The following is a 24574-nucleotide window of genomic DNA, read 5'->3' as shown; positions in this document are numbered from 1 at the left end:
GCGCAAATGATAATCTATACGCAAACCCGAGCCCCTGAGACTTCAACAGTGCCTCCGGTATATGTGTGCGTGTGTTCACCTCGATTAGAGATGTCGTTCCAGATATAGTCACGGCAGTCCGGAAAGTCGAAGTGCTTCCGTCGCGTTCCAATTAATGCTCGGAGCCTTTATTCTTGGCTGTAGGTATAGGTTAGGTTAGCTCGCACCTCACGTGTGAACCTAAGAACAAACGATTCCGTCAAAGCATTTTATGCTGCACAGGTTACGCCACCTCAGCTTATCGGATATCAGTGATACATTACAATAGACTTAATAGCTCTTGCTGTGTTGCAACTTACAAGCACAAGTAGAGAATTAAAGAAAAAAAATATTATCTTCTTTTTTTATTAAAAACGAGCTTGCGAGAGCACGGTTATGGTCTCATCTCACATGTTGCGCTGTAGTACAGCATGGCGACACCACTGATTCAGATACTTTGGAGTTACTAGCGCATCGTAAAACCTCGTTGTCATCGGCGGCTTCCTGAACAAGGTTGCGGCATGACAGTAATATATTATATTGCGCCTACATTGCACTGTTTGCAACAGCAGACTGATATTTCATAATCGGCAAGCAAACTCTACCTGCAAAAATTAAATGTAATACGAAGAGAATGCCCATAGTTTTAGTAATCAGTAATTTGTAATGTGATGTAATTAAATTTTAGTGATTTTTAAGAAAGGAATCGGTAATGTAAAACAGTTAGTTTTGGAAAATGCTTTTGCCATCTCTCGCCTAGAAATCTCAAGAGGGCGACTGTACTAAAGTGATTAACCATTTCGAGAAGAGATAATGAGTTGAGAAAAATTAACGCAATATTGTAATTACACTCCCAAATTTTGACGGGTGAACTTGTACTTTAAACTTTTGTTTACCGAAAGGTGGAGTTCTAGTCACCGGTGTGGCCACGTGCAATATGACGTCTAAACGCGGCACTGGTCACTAGTAGGATCTCAAAACGCAATATAAAAATGCAAGGAACCGAAAAAAAAAAAAAAAGGCTCTGCTTCGTATTATGGATTTTTGCAGATCTCAATATTTGGAGTTTCGGTCAAATTTCAGAACAAAAACAACGGTCTGACAGCCCCCAGCACTGTTGATTTCAACGTGTGTCCCATTTAGGCAACACCAGGTGGGTTGGGGTAAAAGCACCGGACATGTTAGAGTACGCACGCTGGCATGAATTCCCGTCCCGTAAACACTTTTTGTAAGGCTCGCCACTTCCTCTTCAAGTACCCAGGGTCACAATACACTCTGTAGTACCGTATTTTCCGGACTATATAAGTTTAAAAGTTGAAAATTCACCCGATGCGGACTATCTACAGGTGCGGACAATACAATGATATAATTTTTCTAGATCCTTCACTATGACAATCGTGAAGGATTTTATGAGTAACGGACTATACTAATGTTGATTTACGTACGATAAAGCTTCATCGTGAGCTAATACAGTAGGCGTTTGTCAAGGTCTGCTGAGTATGATACTTCTTACGTTCGGACTAGGTGCTAAGTGCGGGCTTTGCACTGGGTGCCGTTTGTGTACCGGGTGCGGACTATCTAAGCAAGCACTTTTATTTTTGACGCAAAATATTTCCCTGCGGACTATGCACCGGGTCCGGGCTATAGTCCGGAAAATGCGGTAGTTCCTTCGAACTCTAGGGTTCTTGGACGATGGCCCTTAGCCTATGCCCATCCTCACATGGCCTTGGGTCACTTTACATGGACGGCAGAAGCAGTCAAATGCTCGGAGTAGCCAAGCATGCTTATCTCAAAACAAAACAAAAATTCAGAGACAAAACCGAGAGGCTAGGCTCTGAAATGCTGCAGAAAGGAGAGTTCGGTTTCGGGCGCTTCTCTGGTATCGCCGGAGGAAAGGGGTCGCTGTGCCTCCCGCCGCAAATCGCCCATTATGCGCTTAGCTTGGCTTATCTGGCCCCGAGATGCAGCAACAAAAGGAGTCTCCCCGCCGTCAAGTCAACTGTGGGAGAGGAGGAAATGGGAAGTGTGGCGAGGGGAACTTTTTTCTGGTTGAAAAATATTCTGCAGGTTGGTCTTTGAGCGCCGCGTGGTGGGAAGTTTTGAAACTAGCCCGAATGTCTCGGAATCTTGGCCTTGAGAGCATTTTAGTTTTATGATATTTGCCACTACATGGTTATAGCACTTCTGGTTACTAATCGAGGGTATGCAACGAGAACGCACCAGAAATCAATCCTGCTGCAAAACAAGACAAAAAAAAAAGTTATGAATAACTTCTTTTTTTTTTACGCAAACGTTCTTAATTGCCCGGTTGCCTTCCTGTGCACCAGAGGGCGACAGTGTTTGAGGCAAAACGGTTCTTCACGAGCTGAAAGAGTTCTTCGGGCGACGAAGAACCTTTCTAGGACAGATTTCTTTAGAGTGCTAAGACCGACTATACAGCCATTACTGAACTTCCACAAAGAGACCTACAGTTGCAGCAGAACAACAGGTTACTAGACATCGAACCTACCCTTGTATCCTGAAAATTTGTCACTTAAAAGATACACAAAACTCAATGTTAATTCCTTCTCCCCTTGTCCCCCCGTTTTCATACTAAAAAAACAATCTAACCTTCACGAAAAAGACCGTGTAGTTTTCAAAACTGACCTTCCAAAAGCCGTATCCTCTCCTTCGCTTGTTCGTCTTGCCGACAGCAGTATCGAGAAGCAACTGTTGTTAAGTACGAACACAAGACTTTGTTAGATTTAGACATGTGAGGTTGTTGTTAACGCTCGTGGAGTGTGGAGTAACAGTACATTTGGCTCGTCTGAATTGTCCCCCAGAAACATGGATATGGTTAGAAGCTGAGATTTTTAAATTTGAATATATCAACAAATGAAAACCTGCTTCCTCTTGTTTTCTTCTCCTGGTGCCCTTCCAACACAGCATTCAAAATCGTATGTTCACATTTGATGGAATGAATAAAAAACTTTACTAAATTAACTAAATATGATAATTAGAAAAGTACAAATGTAACGTATATGTAACGATACGTTTTATTTTTTATCTGTAACTGGAACGAGTTTCTTTTTCAGCTTGAAACGGGAACGCGTTTCAAAAGTCAGAAGAAATGAGAAACGAGCTTTCGGCCCTTTATTTAAGCAAGGTGTACAACACTGCTCGTATGTCTGTTACGAGACATCCTCCCCGGTCAGAATTTGTTTGAATTCAAAATGATCAATGCGGAATTGCTGTGGTTGCATACGAGTTCTGTGCACTATTTATACATTCAAAGCACTCAAAATTAGAGGCCCTAATACCACCTTTTAATTAAAACAAAACAAACAAAACACCGATTTTTTGACAGTAGGAATCACTACGCTGCTCCATAAAATGACATATCATACTGCTATTCGTGATCTGCAGAAGTTTTTAGTATACACAATCATATTATATTTAGAGTCAAGTACGCGTGTCCCTTTCGCATGTGATTAAAATCTTCGGGAGTTATAAAGCTGGGAACTCCTAGAGACCCTTGCTCTCCGACCCCAAGGTGGGAAAAAGCTCAAGCAACGGGGTAGGAGCTTCTGTCCCGCCATAGGCTGAAATTCCAGGTACATCTGCTCGACAGTCAAGGGCTGCAGTTGAAATGTTATACACGACAAAAGTTGCGTTCCCTATCATGACCATACTAGCAAATTTTTCAGTAAAATCTAGTCTCATTTACTAGAGCTCTACTAAACGCAAATGAATTGCGCAAAATTTTGCCGATTGTGAAAAAGAAGCGGCTGTGGAAAAGAAGTTAGCTCGGAGGTCTCCACCACGTGAGAGACTGCGCTTGCGAATCTTCGAAAGTGTTAATACGCTTCTCTTGGGGCGTTGCGGTCACTGAATCATAACTTGACAAAAATAACAGGAATCGCCGTCGAATTGAAGTGCTTTTGTTGGTCCTTATAGTGCGTCCTTCTAGGGATTACTTCTACTAGAACGTCACGATGTGTTTGGTGTGTGTGAACAGCTTCTAATATGATGCGATGTCTTCAACACGGTCTGGCCGCGTATGTAGTGAGGTTGCGGAATAATTCAGACTGGTAGAAACTCGTGCCGGTTGCATACGTCTCGGCCATTTGTAAGAGTGAACAAGATAAGCATACCGGTTAAACCAAATACCGCACGTCTTGTGGACGCCCACAAGAGAGTCTACGCTTATCGAGATTCCGAGACGCAAACACCCATGAAGAGGCATCTTGCACTCACAGCAATTTTATTGACTGGTTGTGTTTGGAGAGCGCTCAGGACAACGTGCTCCAAGTGTTGCTCCAACGACGTCTCCGGAGCTGCGATCGACACTCCCTCTCTTGGGGAAAATAAATACCGCGGCCTGAAACTGGAACCCAGTTCTGCACAGCCAACGAGCTCCCGAGACGTCACGATCCCTCGTCGTTCACTCCTCATTTCTTCACGTGGTGAAGAACCTTGACGTGGGGGGCGGCGTGTCCGTAGCCCACAGCTCCGTAGCCGAGACCTCCGTAGCCGGCACCTCCGAAGCCAAGACCTCCGTAGCCGTAGCCCAAAGCAGCTCCACCGAAGCCTCCGAGTCCGCCTCCGGATACAACGGTCTTGTAGTGAACGCTCTGGTGAACTGGAGCGGCCAGAGTGTGTCCGAGGCCAAGCCCGGCGCCGTAAGTGGCGACGGGAGCAGCAACCGCTGCGGTGCGGTAGGCCACAGCAGGAGCGTGGTGAACGACGGGAGCTGGAGCGACAACCCTGACGGCTGGAGCGGCGTAGCTGACGGCTGGGGCATGGTGGACCACGGCCGGCGCAACTGGGGCAGAATAGGACACACGGCGGACTCCGTAGCCGAGACCAGCGCCGTAGCCGAGACCAGCGCCGTAGCCGAGACCAGCGCCGTAGCCGAGGCCGTAGCCGCCACCGTATCCGCCGAAGCCGTATCCGAGGCCGAGACCGCCGTAGCCGACACCGCCTCCGAGGGTGTGTCCGAAGCCGAGGCCAGCTCCGAAGGTGGCTACTGGAGCGTGGACAGCGGCGGTGCGGTAGGCAACAGCCGGGGCGTGGTGGACGACGGCCGGAGCGGCGTGGTGGACAACGGCTGGGGCTGGAGCAACGGCGACAGTCTGGCGGTAAGCGGCGACGGCCGGAGCGTGGTGGACAACAGCGGCTGGCGCGTGGTGGACAACCTGGCGGACAGCAGCCACCGCAGGGGCGGCATAGCCGACGCCTCCGTAGCCAAGACCTCCGTAGCCAGCACCCCCATAGGCGACACGTCCGTAGCCGAGACCTCCATAGCCAAGACCGCCGTAGCCGAGACCACCATAGCCAAGACCCACTCCGTGTCCGTAAGCGACGCCACCGAGTCCATGTCCATAAGCGACGCCGCCGAGTCCGTGTCCGTAGCCGAGACCGCCGTAAGCGACGCCCGGAGATGCGATCACGCGGTGTCCAAAGCCGTAGCCAAAGCCGGCGGGCCTGGCGTAGGTAGCCACGGGAGCGTGGTGGACTACGGCTGGCGCGGCATGGTGGACGACCGCTGGTGCGGCCGCGGCGTAGCTGACCGCTGGGCGGACGGCCACGGCCGGAGCTGCGTAGACCTGGCGAACGGCAGCGACGGCCGGAGCTGCGTAGACCTGGCGAACAGCAGCGACGGCCGGGGCTGCGTAGACCTGGCGAACGGCGGCGACGGCCGGAGCGTGGTGGACAAAGGCAGCTGCAGGACGAGCGACAGCGACGGCTCCGCCACCGTAGCCGAGGCCTCCGAAGCCTCCGCCGTATCCGAGGCCTCCGCCGTATCCGAGGCCTCCGCCGTATCCGAGGCCTACGCCGCCGTGGTGGACGACAGCGCCTCCGCCACCACCGAGGAATCCGGCGAAGGAAACGGACACAAGTCCGAACAGGACCGAAACGGCCTGGAAAAAAGGAGCGGCACACCAGACTTGTACACGTTACTGAAAAAAAGTAACTGATTACAATTACAATTACTACAGTCAAAAAAGTAACCGATTACCGTTACTGATTACTGCCTCCCAGAAGTAATTGAACAATTACTGCAAAGTAATTGATTACTTTTCAAGTTACTTTCACGTTACTTCTTATTGCGATGACAGAAATACACAAATACACAGTAAAATATTGCGTACACAATTTTGTTTGGTTATTGTTCCCTTTTTTGTTTTCAGACCCGGACCTTGTCGTGTAGCTGACGCGTCGACCTAAGGAACAAAGCCCACTAAAAAGTCAATAGCGAGTTCCCGCTTCCCGTCGACTTTATCAGCAATCTGCAACGAGATCCGAACTCCCCAGCCAAGGCTGGTGGCGCGCTTGTAGAAGAGCGTGGCGTAAGAGAAAAAAGGATTTGCCGACTAATCCTTGTTTTATTTTTTTTTAGATGTTAAAAAAATGTCAATCATTTTTCCTCGATGGCTGAGTGACTATGCTGATTTTTGTGAGAAAAAAGAATTGTGGGATGAAAAATGTAATTCGTAATTGTGTAATTGATTTTGTAATTGATTACAGGAAAAAAGTAATTGAATTACTCCGAGTGTTACAGCTTGACAAATGTAATTAAAGCGTTACAAAATTACACTTAACTGTAATTGATTACAAGTAATCAATTACTTGTAACGCGTTACGTACAAGTCTGCGGCACACTAATGAGCGCGGTGTCAAAGAGGGTTCTCCTGGAGTCATTATGAGTCATTGACAGTTGGAATCGTCATGTCGCGCTGTCCACGTGCATCCCACACCCCACGAAGTTTTATGTGCATGAAAGTTTCTGGTCTCTAGTTTGCCGCGTCAATGTGTTAAACGGACTTATGAAAATCAGGAGGAAGCAGATCACACTGCCTTCAGAAACACCTTATCCAGTGATTTCCCTACACACCGCCGGGGGGGGGGGGGGGGGGTGTACACCCCCCTCCCTTGTTTTTCTAAAGACACCCCCTTGATTCGCAACGTCTCCTCTATTCTAAATGCCCCCCCCCCCCTAACTCCCCCCTAACTTCAATTTCTGGGGAAACCCCTGATCTCATATCTTAAGTGAGGTAAGTTTCACCATGCGCATCTTTTTAACGACGATAAGAAATGGCGAGTAATGGACACCAGGGATAAATTGTAGCAATTCTGGAAGTGAGTTTAGAAGTCGCTTTACTCTTCTGGCGGAAATGATTACTTTCTCAGAGCCCTGAAGCCGCCAAGGTAACCAATGGTTCATCGAGGTTTGTAAAGCTTGGCTGTTACGTAATATATTGGTACAGTCTGCAAAGCTTGTTACAGGCCTCAAACTAGATGGCCCTCAAGCACCTCAATATTGTTTGTGGAAGTTCTTCAAATTTTCTGAAAGGTGAAACAGTCCTAAGTTTTTTTTGGCAGCATAGTAATAAGTGTTGTGAACGTCTTTCTAGTCTTAATTCCTGAAGGCTTCCAATGATCTCTAGGGTTTCGTTAAAAGTATACTATCGCCAAAGGTTTGATGATAACATATCTCTGAATCCATAAATATGCTGAAATGGTGCACAAAACCTACGACCCACGCCATGGTTTTCTAAATCGCATTAAAGGAAAGCTGAAGAGTTTCTTGAAAAAGAAAACGACCTAGGGGTGAATTCCAGATTATGTTTATCCCGTGAATCTGAATATCAAAGAACCACTGAATATCAGTGGTTCTTTGAAAATGATTTATTATAGCCTCTGTGCACCAAATTGAAAAGTAATCTCGATATTTAAGATTCTGGAGGCCAAATGAAAAACATCTAAGTGTTTGTCCTCAAATACAGAACCGGCCGTTTCAGTTTCCCTTTAAAGAGACCATGAAACCATTTTAAGCACAAACAATTTTACTCACTACATATCGTTTATGGGATTGAAAGAAAACTAGCACGAGAGGTTAGAGAGGCTAAATCTTAATTTTTGGGATAAACGTTTGGCAAATAAAAGCGAGCTATATCGTTCACTATCTCCATCGAACGCTCGCAACGAAGCTTAGTTTATGAATGAGTGGATTAATAAACGGGTTGTGGGAAACTCTCCTGCAAGGGACGGTAGATTCCAACAACCAGCAAAGTGACGGCAACAACCACAATGTCAGTCTTTTTTTTTTTCTTTTTTTGATCACGTCAGTTGAATTGAGCCTCTGTACTGGATACGAGTAGTGTGTCCCTCGAACTGTTCTCGGAAACCATGAATCTGATGATCAAACCCTCGACAGAGATGACCAAGTTCCATATCCGGTTGCCTAAGCAGCAGCGTTAACGAGAGCGCGGGAGGTTCGTTTCTAGCGTTTGGTGTTCGCAGCCGAAATTTGAACCTACCATACTGTACTGAGCAATCGCCACTCCTCCGCTACCGGTTCCGGCGCCGAACTGCTACAGCCATCCTAGGGCGAGTTCTCGTTTTTGCCGCGTGGGCGTCCCGGCGTACGGAACAAGTCTCATGCTTTCACTATGCCGAATCACTGTAAGCCGCGTTTCACTCATCTGCGACGTATCCATAGCCCTGGCGTCGATCGCACAAGCGTCGCCAACCAACGAGTCCTACTAAGCAATCAGTGTTCATGAAAACCTCAGCAGGTGGCGTCGTTTCGACGTCGCTGAGACGAAACGTCCGCCGGAAAAGCGTCGTTCCGGCGAAACGTCCGCCGGAAAAGCGACGCTTGACTCACGTGGTTCCTTCGCTAGACAGGGAGAACTTCCGTTTTCAGTAGGAAGGCATAGTTTACGTCACTGCCATGTGATTTCACATGCTGATGGCCGAGTTCGCTCGAGTCGAGGAGGAAAGAAGACGTGAGTCTTCACCTTTTTTTGTATAGGTGAGAAACTGGAGGCAATGAAACGAAAACGGATTGCTGATCCGGGGTTATGAATATTGAAGATAGACTGGGGACCGATTGGAAAAAAAAAGCTGGCAAATCATTTTATAGCCCTTCTAAGCTTAGAACGCCATAATATATTGTTAGTTATGTAATTGCTGCATATACTTGCAAACGGTATCATAGTCCTAAAGGTCGCAAAGCATGTAGTGGTTGTTTTATAGTTTATAGCGTATTTGAAAGCGGCTAGCCATCTAATTGTACTTATGTACTCCTCCACGTCGCAACGGTCCTCAAGGCTGCGAGATATTTAACGGTAGCTCTAACTCTTTTCAGTTTATAACATCCCAGGAGCCTGTTAGGTGCCCGTAAGAGCTGCGCTTAATCGCCGTCACTCACGACCGTCCCCGAGGCCCGTAGTCCGTTCAAAATTGCGTAAGGTTCTCCAAACTCCTTCCCCGATGAACTGTCGTGGATGTTTCAGGTATACTCACGAGAACTCGCATGTCTTGAGCTGTTGGTCGGTAACGGTGAGAAATTATGCTTGGGAGTGGATGGGGCCCGCCGACTTTTATACAGACGACGTCGCCCCAGCGTCCCCCAGCGGAAGCCTCATCCCGACACAGTTTCGTCGGCGTTTCGTCGGCGGAGCAAGGGCCCCGATCAGACACCCGGATTGTATAATCCAGCCAAGATAAGAACTCCCCTTCTATGGTAATGCGCGTAGCCCTTCTGCCTCCACCGGCGGGTGGAAGAGGTCCTCGTTGTGATGGTCGCTGTGCGCCTGCCCTCCTCCTCCTCCGTTCGCTTTTGTTTCCACACTGAAGAACCAGAAACTCTCCTTTCGCGCGCCAATGGAATGCGCGAGGATCTACTCGGTGCAGAGGATCCGACCCTCTGCTAGGGGGAGGGGGGTCGAGTGCAGTTACCGGGGCATCGATTGGACGTCTGGACATGCCTGGTACTGAGTGAGGATGACCCGGCGGATAGCGCGAGCGCGCGTCGCCTTGAGCAAGGGGGTTAGCCACATTTTATTTCGTCTTTGTGTCGATAACGGCGGCGCGGGATTTTCCTACGGTTAACAATCGTTTCGCGATGTCGCGGAGATCGTTGTTAGTGATCGCGCTTTTTGGCGGTGTGTCGATAACCGCGTGAAACGATGATTATGCGCTGGTGTTTTGTGGTTGGCGGGTTGGGTACTCGTGTTTGACGCTGATGTTTTGCGGAGCCCGTTTGTTATCGGCGTCCCTCTTGTCAAACCATAATAAAAGTTTCTCGTCTATTTCTTTGTTTAATCTTGTTAAGAGTGTATGCGTGGGGGTGTGTAAGGGTGGGGATGGGGAAGGGGGGGGGGGGGGGGGGGGGCGGACCGGGAGTACACAACGAGGTCAAATTCTTTCGCAGCTTACAGAGGATCTCCAGGTATTGTTTATGCTTTTACTTCTGATCCCCTTGAAGGTGCTCTACCATACGAAGTAGTGTGAATGATAAAATATTCAAGCGCTTAAACCATAAAAGAGGGAGCAAGCGGTCTGTTTGCGATAAAATCAATAGGACATTACAATAGTCCAGAAGAAAACAGGACACTCCCTCTGTCACGTAAAGTTAGTCTTCGCACAAAATAAACTGACAAAAAAAAAAAAAGGAAAAAGAAAGCAACAGAAAGAGACATTGGGATGAAGCGAACCTTAACTTCTGTGAGATCAGTCATTTTTAGCGATGAGTAAAAGAGTAAAAGTAAGAGAGGCGTTTTTATTATATTAATATACTTTAATCTTTTTATCCAGATAACTCCACACTTGTTTCTTGTATTTTTTTTAAATTAGTATGGTACACATTTTTGCCATCTTTCATTGCTCGTTTCCTCCCTCTTATTCAACTTTCTAGCGATGATTATCACTGACCATATATCGTGAACTAAATATTGCAGTGACGAAATAATCACGATGGTAATTGTTTACATTTCGCTTAGGCCAGATTTGTTAACAAACATACTTACTTGAACAAAGTTTTGCAGAGATTTGCATCCAGATAATCTTAATACGAAGTAAAAAGCTTCGGAGAATATATTTATTTGCGTAACACATTACGTCATGCTTGATGCAAAGTACGACCGAAATGTTGAGACCCTCTGCTCTTGCCGTAAGATGTCCATTAGATACCTGGGGTCAGCCCCGGGAAACGTGGAATCCACTACTACGTAATTTAGACGCAAACACCTTTTAAACACGGCATCCAATCATGCTCCTTAATTTCGCTGAAACCCATGTTCAGTTAAGCACGAATTAACACCATTAAAGTACTGATAAAGAATAAGAAAACAACGAGAGTAATAAAAAAAGGCGGGGCTCATGCTGTGAAGGTGAAGCTATGGTATCACCTGCAACGATTGCCCACTGCACTCTACCAAATGATCGACGAAAGATAAGTAAATGCACTGCACGAAAACTTTTATATATATATATAGGTTGTTTCATGAAAGAGTGACAAAAATTCCTAAAATTAATGAATTCGAGGTACAAAGATAATTTTCTCGGAACCGCAGCACTCGTGGTGGCGGACATCACAAAATCCGCGATACGTACTAATTAGTTCGCCAATTAACTAAAATTTACTAATTAACCTTTCAATTCGTGAACAAATATATAGAATACAAATTAGAATCTTGCTTAGCGTCATTGAAAACCCCTCAATCGGTCATTTTCACAAAGACCTCGAGCGCACGAGAAGCATAGCGGTGCACTAAACTTACCACTCGTGGAGCGGTGACTTTAGTGCACTACTACGCTTCTCTGTTTTCACTAATTAAAGCGATTATTTGTATTTGTTAGTTAATTAGCGAACTAATTAATAAGTATTGCGCATTTTCTGACGTCCGCCACCACGAGTAATGTTGTTCCGAGAAAATTACCCTTTCCCCTTGATTACACTAATTATTTTATGAATTTTCGTAATTCTTACGTGAAACTCCCTCTATGAAAGGCTAATGACGTCACTCCCCCCGTCGCAAGCTGCCGTCGCCGCGGCAGCTTGCGTAACAATAATCTTTACCGCGAAACAAATGCGGTGAGCGCTACATGCTTCGCATTGTTATCAAGAGCGGCTTATTATCAATTATGTAATTCAATGCGTGTTTTGTGCTTGCTCTTTATTTAAACGAATGCTGCGCTCTATGATGTATCCGAGATATGTACTTTTCGCTTCAATCGCTATCTTTCTTTTTTTTGTTTTCGTGAGGACGTTAACACGAAAAATTTCGACCTACGAGTTATTGCAGCTTCGCTGTAAAATGAGTGTTTGCGCTTAGACGGCAAAAATTTATCGAACCAGTCTGCCACCGCATATCTCGATTTGGTCTGTTTGGTATCTCCATGCGAGTACAAACGCCAGAATTTACTCGCAGACTCGATGAATGTGCCATATTTGCGAATCATTTCTTAAACCGTGGAATGCTTTGTAACGCTACCCCCAATTCCAAAATATTGCCCGTCCGTCCGTCCGTTTCCCGCTAAATTTAGCGGAGAAACTGACGTCACGTGACGTACACGTCAACTCACTTTCCCCGCAAAATTTAACCGGAAAATTCACATCCTGTGACCCAGACACCGATCCAGTCGTAGCGTCACGTGTTACGTGACGTCATGACCCTATCGACCCGCCAAATTTGGCGGGAAAATAGGGAGTTTTCGTAGATCGTTTGTGCTTTCCCGCAACGGTCTCCGCAACCCGCTGCGATACCCGGAACTCTGCAGTCAAGGCTATCGGCGCACCGGCGCAGCAGCGGCTTCTTCGTTGCGGAGGGCTTAGCGGAGAAGGAAACGCGGTCTACGAAAACTTCCTATTTTTTCGCTAAATTTGGCGCGAAAAGTTTCCCCTAAATTTGGCGGGAAATATTTTCACTAGATTTGGCAATAAAATTTTACGATAAATTTAGCGGGAAAACCTTTCTGCCAAATCTGGCGGAAAAATTTTCACGACAAATGTAGAGGGTAAATCCCATAATGCAACGCGCGCAGCCACGTGTGACGTCACGAATGACACACGTGCCTGCGCGCGTTGCATTATGGGATTTTTTTGTCCCAACGACGCCGGGTTTTCTGCGACGGAAGCTCCTAAACGCTATCGCGTTAATTAAGGCGTCGGTCCCACGGCTCCAATCATAATACCGGTGGCAGGTGTGCTAATGCTCCTGTCTGCGGTACAAATGTCGCGTCTGTGCGCGTGCCTCGTATTTCGTTCCTTTTGCAAATGATTGGTCAATTAATCATCACTGTCTATGTGCAGAATGTGAGATACATTCTTAAAAAGTTAACGCAAAATATGAAAACAAAGAGTGCAAATTTTGATATTTTCTAAGACACCTCTACGCATTCCAAGTTTCTAGACTCATTTTTATTTGTTTTAATGAATAGAACATAGAACATGGAACATAGCTTTATCGATAGAACAATCTTTTTTTTTTTTTTTTCAAAATACAATAGCGAGCCGGAATAAGCCTCAAGGGCTTTTTATGGCTCGGCAGGTGACGAAATTATATAGATTGGATAAAGAAGATTAATTGAAAAGCAAATTACAATCTATACCACACTCGTTCTCTGAAACCTCAGTGCGTCTTAACATAAACCGAAATGATACACACACCAAACAAACACCTTGGACGCACTGCAACCGCAATGTAAAAAAAAAGAACGAAAAGAAAAAACAAAAAAACATTGCACTTTAAAAATTGACTTTATTCCTCTAAGTTCCGTAACGCATTCCTAAATTTTTTTTCTCGAGGTTATAAGGAGCATTGATTCTGGTAGGCGGTTAAATACATGCGGCACATAATACACTCTCACACGCTCACCGCAGCGAGTTCGAATACGCGGTACCTCAAAACGAAGAGATGGCCTCAGTGGGCCGCTGTTGAATATACGGGGCTTTGAAATTGGAGCTCCAGGAATGACGCAGCACGACGGTTTCCCTAAAAAGCCCCTCAAAAGACGACATGTGAAGTTCCTGAAATATTTTTCAGTAACGAATTAACTCTTGCGCGCCAGAACAACGAACATCCCATAAAAAGTGTTATGCCGTATCGTAAATAACTATATCCCAAAGCCTGTGTTTTCATTTTCCTAACAGAGAAAGCCAGAAACATTTTAGCATTGTATAGTAAGCACGAAACACTTCTTAGCTTTTTGCACAAGTACGTGATGTGTGTACACCAAGATAAATCACTATCGAAGAATATTCCGAGGTATTTGACAGATTTGACACATTCAAAAATTTTGCAATCTGAAGATCTGCAGCTGGAAGTATGTAGCGCTACAGGAAGTGGGAGTTCAACCTGTTTAAGTGGATTTTTAAAACAAACCAGTTTTCTCCTTGACGCATCCACCTTAATCAAGTTCGAAGTAAACCAATCTATTGTACAAGTAATATCATTTTGAAGGTGTTGATTGGCGATAAGGTAATCTGCATGACATGACACTAACACGGTGTCGTCCGCGTATCGAAATACTATACATTGTGAAACAGCACTAGGGCGATCATTTATATATAAATTAAAAAGTAAAGGAGACAGCACTGAACCTTGCGGTACTCCAGCCGTTAAAAGAAGTCTACTACTCTTTTGATTTTTAAAACCACAACCTGGGAACGTCCTGAAATGTAATCTTTAAAGGCCCTGTCACACTGAGGCAACAGTTGGACAACTCTATCGTCATGTTGCCGGTGACCCTGTCACATCGCGGCAAGAACAACAGTCGGGCAACATGTTGCTGCCGCCCGGCAGCCGTTTTGCCCGATTTGTTGTCCGACAACCCTGTCACACCGCGCTGACGGCGAGGACAACACGGGGAACGCTCGGCCATCTTGATTGTTTACCTTCGTTCGTGTGCGGCGCGGAATCGCTGGAAATGTGACTCTACAAAGTGCTAGTGCGTTCGCAGAGCCTGGAATTACCACGGTACGACATCAACCAGTGACTGCGATTAGAAAATTTGACACGGGAAGTATTTTCCGCTCTTTATGTAATCGAAATGTTCCTCATTCGCCGACAAAGCAGATAGCCCTAACCGAGGAAAGTGACATCGCTGATATATTTTCGAGATTTTTGCCACCGTACTGAAGTGTTTCTGTCCGGTTCTTTCATGCGATTCATATGTCTACTGTAAAATTGAGTTAGCACCGGCAGTACCCCAAAGCGTCTTTTGTAGCGTGGTGTTGAGCTGAACTGACAGTGCTTCAAAACTGTGACACTGACACGATCGGCCTTCATAACAATCAGTGGAATAAATATTTTTCAACGCTGTCTACACTCTAAGAAAAAACGGGTGTAGTCGGGTGTATCAGCGGCAGATGCACCCCTTTCCTGAAAGATGCACCCTCAGTTGCCCAGACAGTGTATTTGTGCACCGACAATGAGCATCCTCCTCTCCCTTAAAAACCTCTAGGTGTATCAGTGCACCGCCACGCTAGCCACGCGCCCCGACCAGCGTGTACTTGGATGCCCTCTTGGGGGTCACTTTTGGGTTGGTCAGTTTCTTAGGAAGTATGGCACTGTTTTGTTCACTCGGTATTGACAGTAGAGTAGACGCTATGCTTGTTTTAGGCCAATTGGGTCTCCGGGTAGGATCACGTGACTACAGTCTCCAAGCTAGAGATAAGGCAGAGCACGGCACCTGCCTGAAGGCCAAAGCCACGGGTAGCATCCACTGCACTATTAAGTTTGGGTCGAACTTCCAAGAGGATACAGGGGACAAATCCTCTAGCTGCGTTCATTGTTGGGATAACCTTGAAGATAAGCCTTCGCGAGGGCCACCACTTTTGGCCTTGAAGGAGCTTCTATTTTCGTATACTTCTCTCTTTTCTTTCTCTCCCTAAGCTGAAGGCGTGGAACAGGCTACGCAGTCGTCGGACCGATGAACCGGAGGCTTTTTTTATGCCTTGAGTCCGCTATCTGGGCGCGGGTAATGGCAGGAGCGTGATCATGTAGCAAAGGTTTCACGGGTGACGTAGTAGCTCTTTCCGATCCGGGAATGTCTGATTCCCGGCCTAGTTTCTTGTGTGCTGTGCTGCGACCAGCGGGGCTGCCAGAGATTTCGTCCGTGACAACGTATTCGAGTGTACCAAGGCTTCCAGTGTTTAAAAAGTCCAACGTACATCGGCAACAAGCGATTTCTTCAAAAAAGCCCAAGAAATTCATGTGATGCATTTAGTGTTCGGTTTGGCAAATTACTGATTGTTTGTGTTTGTGTGGTTCTGCAGTGCCCGTGTCAACATCTATCTCGGATTACTTATTTCAAGACCGATGTTTTCATCGTAAGTGGGCTGCAACCTACTCCTTTGCAGCAATCGACCGTTTTGTTCCTGGTTACGTCTAAAATTAGGCGGTGTCTATTTCCTAGCAGCCGGGAGAATAATTTCCCCAAAATTCTATCGGCAGTCGCCTGCCATTAGCTGTCTACAATGAAGTGATAACTGCAGGTGACTTTCTTATTCTCCCGGCGTTTTGTGAACACGCGTTCCATGAACACCCTTTCGTCGATACACGTTTTCTAGACACGTTTCGTCGACACTAACGTTTCACCGTTACTCGTTACGCGAAATACACGCTGTAAGGACATTTCGACGTGCCTGTGTCTCTGAGGCGCGTGCTCACCGAACCAGCCCACCCGTTCACGTCGCTTCGTGGCGACAGTATGCGGCGGCTCATTAAAAAATGTTCACCCTACCTGTGATACCCGTATATGTCACCTCACGCATATAGCCTGGGGCGGCTCATTACAAAAAGAAAACGAGATGTTTATTGAGGAAAGCTAACCTGAGCTGTCGATGACACGTCGTTCGATGAAGTGATGATATCGCCAGTGAGTGACGACTGCCGCCACGATTTCTGGTAAATAATTCTGCCGGCTGCTGAGAGAATAGACACTACCTAAGAATCACCCCGGTTCTTGTTCGCTCAGTAATCTCCTCAGTTGTGTAACAGCTTCGTTGTACATCTTCACATATCATAGATTGCTTGCACGTTTGTACTTGTTTACGGAATAGACTGTGTAATAAACTTATAGGAGATTTGAAAACAATCCGTTGTGTCTGTTTACCTGCCTTTTTGCAACCACCTGGGCGCGAACATTTTTTACAGGTTTCATTGAGGTGGGTGCTCAAAGAGGTGTACTGGTACATCATTGAATGAGGTGTATATATGTTCCATATGAGCGGGGTGGGTGTAAAAACGGTGTAATAGTAAACCCTGTTCGCGGGTGTATCTCTGTTCCCTATGAGCGGGCTGGGTGTAAACAACGGTGTAATAGCAAACCCTGTTGGTGGGTGTAGAGAAGGGAATACTTGTACACCTTAAATTGGGGTGTACCTGCACACCGAGATGACAGTGAGGGTGTAAGCAAGGAGTAGTGATACACCACAGTGTGGGGTGTATTTGTGCACCCCCGAATGCTGAAGGTGTATAGAAGGGTGCACATATGCACCCCTAAAGAGGGTGTACATGTACATAAAGGTGTACATGTACACCTTTATGGGTGTAGTATATGTGGCAGCGGTTACACCCCCTGTGGGTGTACCCACTACAGCCTTTTTTTTTAGAGTGTACTTGTCTACCGCCTGCTATATGATCGCTTCATTCCCCCAGAACGTCCTAAGTATTTTGAAAACAAACCAGGTGTCTGGTAGCGTCTGTTTCCAAGTTCCAAGCATCAACAATCATGCTCAGAATGCTCGTTTCAATGCTTCGATTTTTAATCTTTGGTTGTCTGGATTATTTTTATCATACTTCATCAGCGGGTAAGTAGGCATACCATTTTCTTTTACTATCAGTAATGTGAGCTGGTCTCTCGGCAGTTCTAATTTCAAAACCAGTCTGAACGTTCACGACCGTAGCTTTGACCATTTCGAAAAGCGCTTTCGTAACTACGCAGCAAAAACATTAATCGAAAACATTTTAGCAGCACGCCAGCGTTAAATAACGTTTTCCAAGCCTTTATTTTAGTAAGACGTTATTGATAGGGGACTAGCTCTTCTATCGAATCTACCTATGTTGTCGTGTTGCCGGCCCGAAATTCGCTCAGTCAGCGATCAGGGCAACACACGTTGTCCAACACAAGTTGATGCAGTTTTTGTTGCCGAAAGCTGTTATACCGAGGCAACATTTTAGTTGTCGTCCATGTTTTCGTGCTGTTGCCGCGATGTGACAGGTTTGTCGGACAACACGGGGAGCGAGCAACAAGTTGCCCGACTGTTGGACAACGTGTTGTGTTGTTGTTGCCGTCGTGTTGCCTCAGTGTGACAGGGCCTTAAGGAGTAAAAAAAAAGGACCTCGAAAACCCAGCTTGTATAGCTTGGAGAAAAAAATTTTGTGATTTTTGCTGTCGAACGCTTTTGACACAACCAACAACACAGCATATGAAAACATATTATTATCAATACTTGTATGAAAGCAATCCCCAAAACTATCTAAAAACGCGTGGGTTCCTCGTTCCGCAACAAACCCATACTGATGATCAGACAATAAGCCACGAAGATGAAGATACGCGTGGTTTTCTGATTACGTCTCTTCTTAATTAGTAGACTCCCATTTTTTACAGTGAAGCTGCTATGCGTTAGGATATGGGGAAAAAAAAGCGTCTATAGATGTTAACAAAAAATTCCCGTTTAAACGGCGCTGCTTTGTTCCGATTGGTCGTGGCAAGTATAAATAAAAAGAGAGGGCAACCCGCGTGAATCAGCCTTCCTTAGCATAATCAGATAGTGAGGTCCTGATCCCTTGATATCATCTACGGTCACCGACTTATCTCAGCTAAGAGTGCGCTGCGACGAGGCTGAGGGCAGTACGCGCCGATCTAACCTTCTTTCGCTTCCGCGATGCTGATAGAGAGACTTGGGCTCAATGGGAAAAAACTGTCATCGAGGTGCGCCTCGAAATATCGGGCTTAAAATTTGCCCATGTAAGAATTTGCCCATGTAAGAATGCGACTTCAAGCTTCTGGCATGCTTTTTGCACACGCCATCGCACTTGTCGTTCGACGCCATCTTGTTTTCTTGCCGTAACGAGGGTGCAATCTTCGCTTCTCGGTGGAGTATGAGGATGAGCAAGCATCTGTGATATGGCGCACGTGGCCTCGAATCGCAATGACGTTTGTTTCTCTCTGGGGAAGAATCTCCGTCGTCTGAATACACCATTAGAAGCTTTACCATGAGAGATACATGGCGGCGTGGGGAAGCCGGTTCTCGCATGCAGTGCTGCATTAAACTAACTTCAATCTTGCATATATCAAGCGTGACATTCCACAAAACCTACTCTATTTGCACGCCTACATTGTTCAGAAAAAAAAAATTACTTTCATTTGGGGATGTTAGGTAGGTAACTCGAGAGGCTGGATTGTGGTCGTGGAGTCAAGACTTCACCACGTCATTCGACCAGTAGGTCCAGGAATAGCACAAGAAGTGCCCAAAAACGGACCATCTCAGGTTGGCGTTACATTAAGGGAGCACTGTACTTTCCCAGGGTGTATGCAAGTTTTCATTCACACAAAAATGAAACAAAGATAAGAAGTCTTGAAACGAGACTTTAGGCTCAGAGTGCGTGGAGCGAGGCATTTGGAAAAGTGCCCAATTCCGAGCTAGGCTTCTCTGCGCATCGATAATAACTTGTTTGCCTTAAGTGCCCGGTAGCCCGCATAAGGCTTTCAAAGAGTAATATTTGAAGTACTTTTGTCGTCAAAAGACAATGTTAATAAAATAACATCTTATCTGGATGCAGGCACGAGTTTGGGGCCCTCGTTTTCGTTTATACCAAAAAAAAAGAAAACATGTTCTATGGTAATTTTTAAAATGAACGTCAGCAGAAACAGCAAGCTTGGCGAATTTTGTTTTTATCTTGAAGTTATTGTTTATAGAAGCGGCCAACGCCAAAACACATTTCTTCTACCTGTTGGAGATCGCATGTTTGACCGCCCGCTGGGCTTTCCACTTCTCGCACTACTGCTGAGGACCCTTGTGTGAAAACTTTCCAGATAGATTTTATGAAGATTACTATAATATAATAATAATAATAATATATTTATTTCACACATATTGGAATTCATGTACTAGATACGGGCATATCAAAGCCTGCAGAGGGCTTGTATGATGACGCCCATAAAAAAATTCAAAAGACGATTATCATGATTCCATAATGTAAGACAGAAAGTCGAACTATAAAACACAAAAAAAAAGCATGAAGAAGAAGAAAAAAAAATGCGAAAAGCGTTAAAAAAAAAAGAAAACACGGAAGAAGAAGAAAAAAGCACTTAGAAAAAAAAAAGGCGAATGTGTTAAGCGAAAACAAAGTAAAAGGAAAAAAAAATAAACAAAAGGCGAAACTAAGTTAAAATTAACTTAGCTAATTACAGTTCAAGCTCGGAGCTTGCAGTCACAGCAAAGAGATGCTAGATGAAATCAAAGTTGGTGCACTTGAGTTCTTTCTTCAGTTGTTTCAGTGATGTAATGGCAATGAAAGTGTCAGGGAGGGCGTTGAACAAACACGGAACGTAGTAATCCCGAGTGCATTTACCGTACCTGGTCGAACAAACTGGCACTACAAAACGAGGAACGCGACGAAGTATGAAATCATAAATAATAATAATAATAATAATAATAAATTTATTGACCCATTCAGATGACAGAAGCAGGATGTGATAATAATAATTATAATTATTTTTACTATTTTTATTAATAATAATGTTATATTATTAATTATAATAATTATAATATTAATGATAAAAAATAATAATATTAATATTAATAACAAGATTAATACTTATTCACTAAGGCGCCCATCTCCAAGTTGATTATCGCTAGAGTTATTATAATGTACGCTAGAGGTTCAACTGGCGCTAGTGTCTATGCGACTTCCGGGAGGCAGATTGAGGCAGACAGCAACCAGTCTACTTTGGCGGTGCTCCTGTGCATTCTTGTGGGAAAACGCGCGTGCATTTTGCCTCTTCGCCCAAAAATAACACGAATAACTTTTCTTATTTCAGTTGAACCGGATAGTATGTACCTTTACTGATATGGTGAATGTGTAATTGCTTTAGTTACGGCATTTTTCTTTACTACTGAACGATGTTAAACTTCGCTATATTTCAGGCCCAAACCTCTGTTCCATGGCAGGTATGTAAAAATGAGCGACGATACTAAGCAAAATAACAATCGAAAGGAATGTACAGTGCGTTCAAGGTTCGCTAGCATTCCGGTGGCGTGTATATATTGCTAATATGCTCGTTCTGTCACTCACTATATGAAAATGACTCCGTCGTGCACCTTGGTGATCTGTTAAAAAAATAAAGTATGTGGGCTACGAAAGGTGCGTCTTTTCATTATTTCTTATCTCGGGCAGTTTTAATCAGGCACCTGTTCTCTGCTTCTCCCTATTTGCAAAGATAGCGCGCGGCTGATGATTTGAACCCCGAACAAGCATCTTCGCACATATTCACGAGCAGAAAGAATAAAGTAGTACTTATTTACTGCATATCTGACTACTAGTATATTACGTGGCTTTCAATTTATTTTGATCGTCTCCATGCATAAGGGGTTACTTATCCAGTGTTACTGCGTAGTTCTTGCCGTCTCTCTTGGTTTTCATATGTAATTCGTTCGTTTTGGCACGTATATCCCCCATGCTGGAAGGCGCCGACGCCGTGTTCGCGCTAACAGTGTCCGACAGTGCACATAAATACACGTACGAAGCGGTTTTAACACCGTTTTTCATACCACGAATTTCAAATAAAAACGCCGTAACTGACCAATTATTTCGTCTGCGTTGCTGAGAAATGTTCCTAAGTGCCTAGTACGAGCGAATTATTCGTGATATTTGCTTTTATAGTCGAGCACCGAAAGAAAATGCACTCGCTTTTTCTCATAGAAATGCATTACCGGAAGTCAATTTCCGACTGGTTGCTGTCTGCTTCAATTTGCAGCAGCACACTAGCGCCACTTGAACCTCTAGCGTACATTATAATAACTCTATGGATTATCGACTCAGGTCAAAGTCAGCCGGGCCTTCTGGGACCTCACTTAGCATTACACATAATCAGAATTTAAAAAATATATACAAAGATAGTATTTCAGAATAATAATAAAAAGAAAAGTTTAACTTTCTCCTAAAGATGAATTTCGGCAACGTTTGGCAAGTTTTTACATGTGACCTACATAAAGTGTTTGTAGAAACTTGATATCTCCAAAAGGGTCAAACCTAGGTCTTATAGTGCCCATAAATTCAATAACATATCTACAAAATAACATCCGCTATATACCCGCTGTCCCTCCCAAAATAACAAAAGTTCTTTTTTTTTTTTTTTTTTTCTACCGCAAAACTCTGTTTTGCATTGCCGAATGCTCATTTTTGCTCAAATGTAGAGCTAGCTGTTTGAACCAGATGCAAACGTTTCAACACTAACCATTACTTTATTCGACAATTTTGGATTTTCTTTTTTAATTTTTAATGGCAAAATACCGGCCGACAAAGCTCTCGAATACATCTTATGGCGCGAGTTACCGAGAACGCGCGAAAATGGGCAACAATTTCCCAATGAAATTTAACAAAAAAAAATCCTTATAACTACTGAATAAGGTGAAGGTTAGTGCTGAAAGTTTAGAATCTCGCTCGGACTGCTAGCGCTTTATTTGGGCGGAGAATAAAGGTTCATCGATGAGTAGTTCACTTTTGCAGTGAAAATACGTGAATATTTGGGGGCGCTGTATATTTGAACAAGCAAGCGTTTCAAAAACCTAGCAAATTTGAAACCTACTTTCTTAGAAAAACAAAAAAAAACCTTGTTTATTATCTTCGTGTTTTACGCATGAATGTGTTTTCTCATAAAATGTAAATAGAAAATAGTGTATTTCGTTTGACTGCAATTGAAACTCGAATCTCATCAGTAGAGTGCGTCGTGACAGCGTCCTCGCATAGGTGGTATTCGCAACTTTCACGGCCTATAAGGGGCGCACTGGTGCCTATCAAAATGGCTGTCATCCGGATGATCGTCGTAGAACAGCAGTACGAGGCTGGGTCTGCGACGTGCGAATAATTCCAGTTTTGCTATATACGAGCTGTATTAGAGCCTTAGTTTTTTGTTTTTTTGTGTTTTTGTTTTTTTTTTACGCGAGGAAGGTGTTGGCCAGCACCCATATTGTGAAGCCGATCATCCAGGAGCTAGGGAGCGCGATTCTCGTACCGCGGAGCCATCATCGCTGAAAGTTGCGAATTCTGGATGGTTCAACCCACACCCCTTCCCGTTTCCATATAGATGAGCATCGTACCGGCGTGCGGTCGTGTACCACTACTGCGTGGTGCACGTTAAACACCCCAGGCTAGTGGGTGTACTGCACTGGCTAAATTGCTCATCTACAGTGGGTAACAATGTCGCCATGTTCTGGCAGCTGTAGAAAGGTACAAACCCCTTTTCTTTTTTTTTTTTCTTCTTTTTTTTGCGTTGTTTTAAGGAGGATTCGAGATGCGCGAGTAGTTGGCTAAAGCCGAGACAAGCGCAGTTAGACAATGGCGGCGACCACGGCCGCCTTGGCAGAAGTCTTGAGCGCGAGGTCGGCGACATCCTCGTGAAGACGATTATGACGACATTTCACACATACCGGAGGTGCAGGCCACACACGGTTTGGAAGACCCAGCGAGGTTGGCGATGATCGCCGGGAAACTTGCTACTTACATCGCGCGAATGCTTCTCGGCGAAGGTCAGTATACGACACCTCTGTTGTCGAGGCGACGCGAGCGGACACGACAGGTTCACCGCCCCCGTCGCATTCTCATTTTAAAGAAATCTAAAACACTACTCTTGAACAAAAGGTCGTGTTTTTTTCATTTTTTTTTTCATGTTCTAGCATTTTATGAGTGAAATTAAAATGGCTATTGCATCTTGGTGGCGACGCAAGAGCGATACGCTTAGATTTTTGCGGGGGGCGGGGCTAACAAAACTCCCTTGTGTAACGTGCACGCAAGCGCAAAATGTTTAGCTATAACGTCCACTAAAATTGCGTACGTTATTCTAAACATCCCTATTATTTCTTTATTTTTATTTTTGACGTTTTCTTGTAACGTTTTTCTCACTTTATTAACCCTACTGCAAAACACTAGGCCAAGTTTCAGGCGTACTTTCAAGATTTTATGGGTGAGCCGGCGTTAACACACCCTGTTAAGGGCTGGGGGCAGACAGGTGGGAAACCGGTTTTCCGGTATAGGAACGACGATGTTTAATGAGATAAGATTATGTGATGGTAGCGTCGGCCAGGTCCCATTTTGTTACCGCCGCGTGAGTCGGCGGGTCCCTCTTATATGGCCGCTGTGACTTGACGATATTGCGTCACCGGAGGGATCCTGGTGTGATTTGCGGTGGCTGTTGGCTTCGATGAAGATGAGGTCCAACAGTCTCTGCCACTGGCCCGGAGGTTTATGTTGTCGCAGCAGCAGCTTCTCTCGATGTTAAAAAACGAAGAAGACGAACACCCATTGACGTTGGTAACTTGGGCAGACGTTCGAAAGTCTTGGTTTAAGGTCTTCGAGGGAGTCTCCCTCGAGCAGCTGTGTTGAGAACCGTCGCTCTAAGTGCCCCGTGATTCGAGCACGGTTTTGTCGGAGTACACAACATAACAACCCCCAGAAAGGCGACAAACGCCGCGACATTTCTTTGCTTTAATTGTAGATTGATGACATCGCTTCGGCATGCTCTTAGATTTCTCCTAAGCCAAAGCAAGTATGGGTAT

At 45.0% G+C, this 24574-nt stretch overlaps 1 protein-coding gene across 1 annotated transcript; it reads right to left on the bottom strand.

The window, feature by feature from the left end:
* Positions 1 to 4448: 4448 nt before the first annotated feature.
* On the bottom strand, positions 4449 to 10529 carry LOC8037984 (shematrin-like protein 2). The gene is made up of 3 exons (XM_040208353.1): positions 10506 to 10529; positions 5679 to 5921; positions 4449 to 5642 (listed from the first exon to the last, which is right to left on the bottom strand). The coding sequence occupies exons 1-3, from the start codon at positions 10527 to 10529 to the stop codon at positions 4449 to 4451; spliced, it is 1461 nt and encodes a 486-aa protein (XP_040064287.1).
* Between the last annotated feature and the right edge of the window lie 14045 nt (positions 10530 to 24574).

Source organism: Ixodes scapularis, unplaced genomic scaffold (genome assembly GCF_016920785.2).
Source record: "Ixodes scapularis isolate PalLabHiFi unplaced genomic scaffold, ASM1692078v2 PGA_scaffold6__148_contigs__length_123643588, whole genome shotgun sequence".
NCBI classification, from domain to species: domain Eukaryota; kingdom Metazoa; phylum Arthropoda; class Arachnida; order Ixodida; family Ixodidae; genus Ixodes; species Ixodes scapularis.
Note: the sequence above shows the minus strand (reverse complement) of the source record. Positions and strands in the feature narration are given on the sequence as shown.

Bases quoted from the DNA above. Each gene is read 5' to 3' on its own strand.
- LOC8037984 (XM_040208353.1), bottom strand. From the start codon at position 10,529: ATGACTGATCTCACAGAAGTTAAG. The intron at 5,922-10,505 runs GTTCGCTTCATC...CCTTTTTTCCAG, and splicing joins CTGATCTCACAGAAGTTAAG to GCCGTTTCGGTCCTGTTCGG. The intron at 5,643-5,678 runs GTCTACGCAGCC...GCTGTTCGCCAG, and splicing joins CCGTCGCCGCCGTTCGCCAG to GTCTACGCAGCTCCGGCCGT.